The following is a 2,094-nucleotide window of genomic DNA, read 5'->3' as shown; positions in this document are numbered from 1 at the left end:
CTCTCTGCGCTGAGAATCAGCGTAGAAACAACTTAGCATCGCCTAGCTAAAGCCTAGCAACGACCTATAAGCAACCTAGAAAAAAACCTGCATATCCTATATATGGTCTAGAAACGACCTAGAAGCAACCGTATCAGTCTCCAAATTTCGTCCAGTCTCGCTGTTTCAAGCCTTGCGCGGCTTAGTGCAAGCATCGTCAATTTTTTTCCTATTTATATATGTATATTGGGAAATCGGACCGCCCTAATGATAATAGAAAAAAAACATAAAGATTGCAAGTATTTTTTATTGCGCAATCACACAAGACAGTTCACGCAAAAATTTTGTTTCTTATTGAACGTCAGGGGCGTAGCCCTCCCCTATATATATATAGGGGAGGGGGTCTATCTAGAAGAGGGGTTCAAGGAGAAGAGTTGTTCTAAATTGCGAGTGAGAAACAACCGCTTGTGTTGTAAGAAAACGTGCCGCCTAAGTAGATGTTCATCCCTTTAATATTTCATCTTTGAACGGGCAAAGCTGGTTTCCTTCAGCGCGCCACCTCTACCAGCACACATATATTTCACGCCCAATTTCCCATAGTGGGTTTAGCCACGTCACCAGCTACCGACCGGCCATCACGCGCAGGGCCATCACGCGCAGGGTTCGGTGCGGCTCGGCGTCAATTCGGCTCCCATATTCTGACAAAATTAGGCCTTTCTGCGCACAATGTTCGGCGGCGCTGTCCAGTGGGATCCCCTCATGTGCCTCAACGAGGAGCCGACACCCCAGTGCCTCTTGCGGGTCAAGAAGGACATAACGGACTTCAACGCCAGTCCTCCTGCGGGATTGTTAATCGCACCCGAAGAAGACGACATCACCAAGATTCACGCCCTTGTCGTCGGTCCCAGTGGAACGCCGTACGAGGGTGGCTTCTTCCAGTTTTACATGAAGTTCCCGCCCACCTACCCGATCAGCCCACCCAAGGTGCGCATCATGACAACGGACGCTGGCCGAGTGGGCTTCAATCCGAACCTGTACGCCTGCGGCAAGGTCTGTCTCAGCATCCTCGGTACCTGGGCCGGGCCACCGTGGAGCCCCGCTCAAGGCCTCGAGAGTGTCCTTATATCAGTTCAGTCTCTGATGAATGAAAAGCCCTACCACAACGAGCCTGCCTTCCAAAACCGGGAACGGGCACCGGGAGAGGCCGACCGCTACAACGAATGCATTCGGCACGAGACGATCAGGGTGGCGGTGTGCGGCCAGGTCGAAGCCGCTCTCAAGGAGAGTCCCGACTGCCCGGCCGTCTTCAGGGAGAAGATACTGCAGTCCTTCTCAGAGTCCTACGACAAATACGAGGAAATCGTGACGGGAAAGCTGCATCTGACCGGCACGACAGTGACCACTTTCGGCTTTGCAAACATGAAGTACCAGTACGAGAACCTGCTGACCAGAATGCGAGGTTTAAGAGACCAGGTCAAACAGAAAAAGGAAGCTGCTGCTGCCGCAGCAGCAGAAGCTGCAACTGCCGCAGCAGCAGAAGCCGCAACTGCCGCAACTGCCGCAGCTGAAGCTGCAGCTGCCGAAGCTGCCAAAGCTGCTGATAATGCTGCTGCCGCCACGAACCCGGTGAACTGAAATATTGGACATGTAATATTGCGATATGGTCTGCCGCAGAAAATAACAGCTGAATGAAATATATCACGCCGAAGGAAATATATCAGCTGCAATGCCCGAGTGTCGTGTTTAATTACGCCGTGCTACTTGTCATGAAGCAATAAGGAAAGCAGTCGATGGGGAAATTCCATATACAGATTCTTAGTCGACGGCATTACTATATTGCATAATGCACGTCTTTTTTTGTATTTCACGCCACTGGTAGGGTCGTGAAAGTTGCAGAAGCTGCAAATGCCGAAGTTCCTGCTGTTAATGCTGATGAACTGTAGGTGGCGCGCAAGTCGACTCAAGATGGCTGCAGTGTTCGAGGGATGATAGGCGCTCCGCTTTGCCCGGAGAGACCCTTGTAAACACAGCTCGTTGCGTGTTCTTCAGCGTGGTGCGACACGTTTTGCACGATGTGCGACAGCACATCAGTTGTACACAGGAGCCTTTTCCTCT

The 2,094-nt window shown here is 51.4% G+C and overlaps 1 protein-coding gene across 1 annotated transcript; it reads left to right on the top strand.

Moving 5' to 3' along the window:
* Nucleotides 1–705: 705 nt before the first annotated feature.
* Nucleotides 706–1,614, top strand: LOC119376244 (ubiquitin-conjugating enzyme E2 Z). Its single transcript, XM_037646146.1, has one exon. It carries the CDS (start codon nucleotides 706–708, stop codon nucleotides 1,612–1,614), a length of 909 nt encoding a protein of 302 aa, XP_037502074.1.
* Nucleotides 1,615–2,094: the final 480 nt, after the last annotated feature.

This window comes from Rhipicephalus sanguineus, unplaced genomic scaffold, assembly GCF_013339695.2.
Source record: "Rhipicephalus sanguineus isolate Rsan-2018 unplaced genomic scaffold, BIME_Rsan_1.4 Seq1136, whole genome shotgun sequence".
Taxonomy (NCBI): Eukaryota; Metazoa; Arthropoda; class Arachnida; order Ixodida; family Ixodidae; genus Rhipicephalus; species Rhipicephalus sanguineus.
Note: the sequence above shows the minus strand (reverse complement) of the source record. Positions and strands in the feature narration are given on the sequence as shown.

Coding starts and splice junctions, on each gene's coding strand:
- LOC119376244 (XM_037646146.1), top strand. CDS start 706: ATGTTCGGCGGCGCTGTCCAGTGGGATCCCCTCATGTGCCTCAACGAG.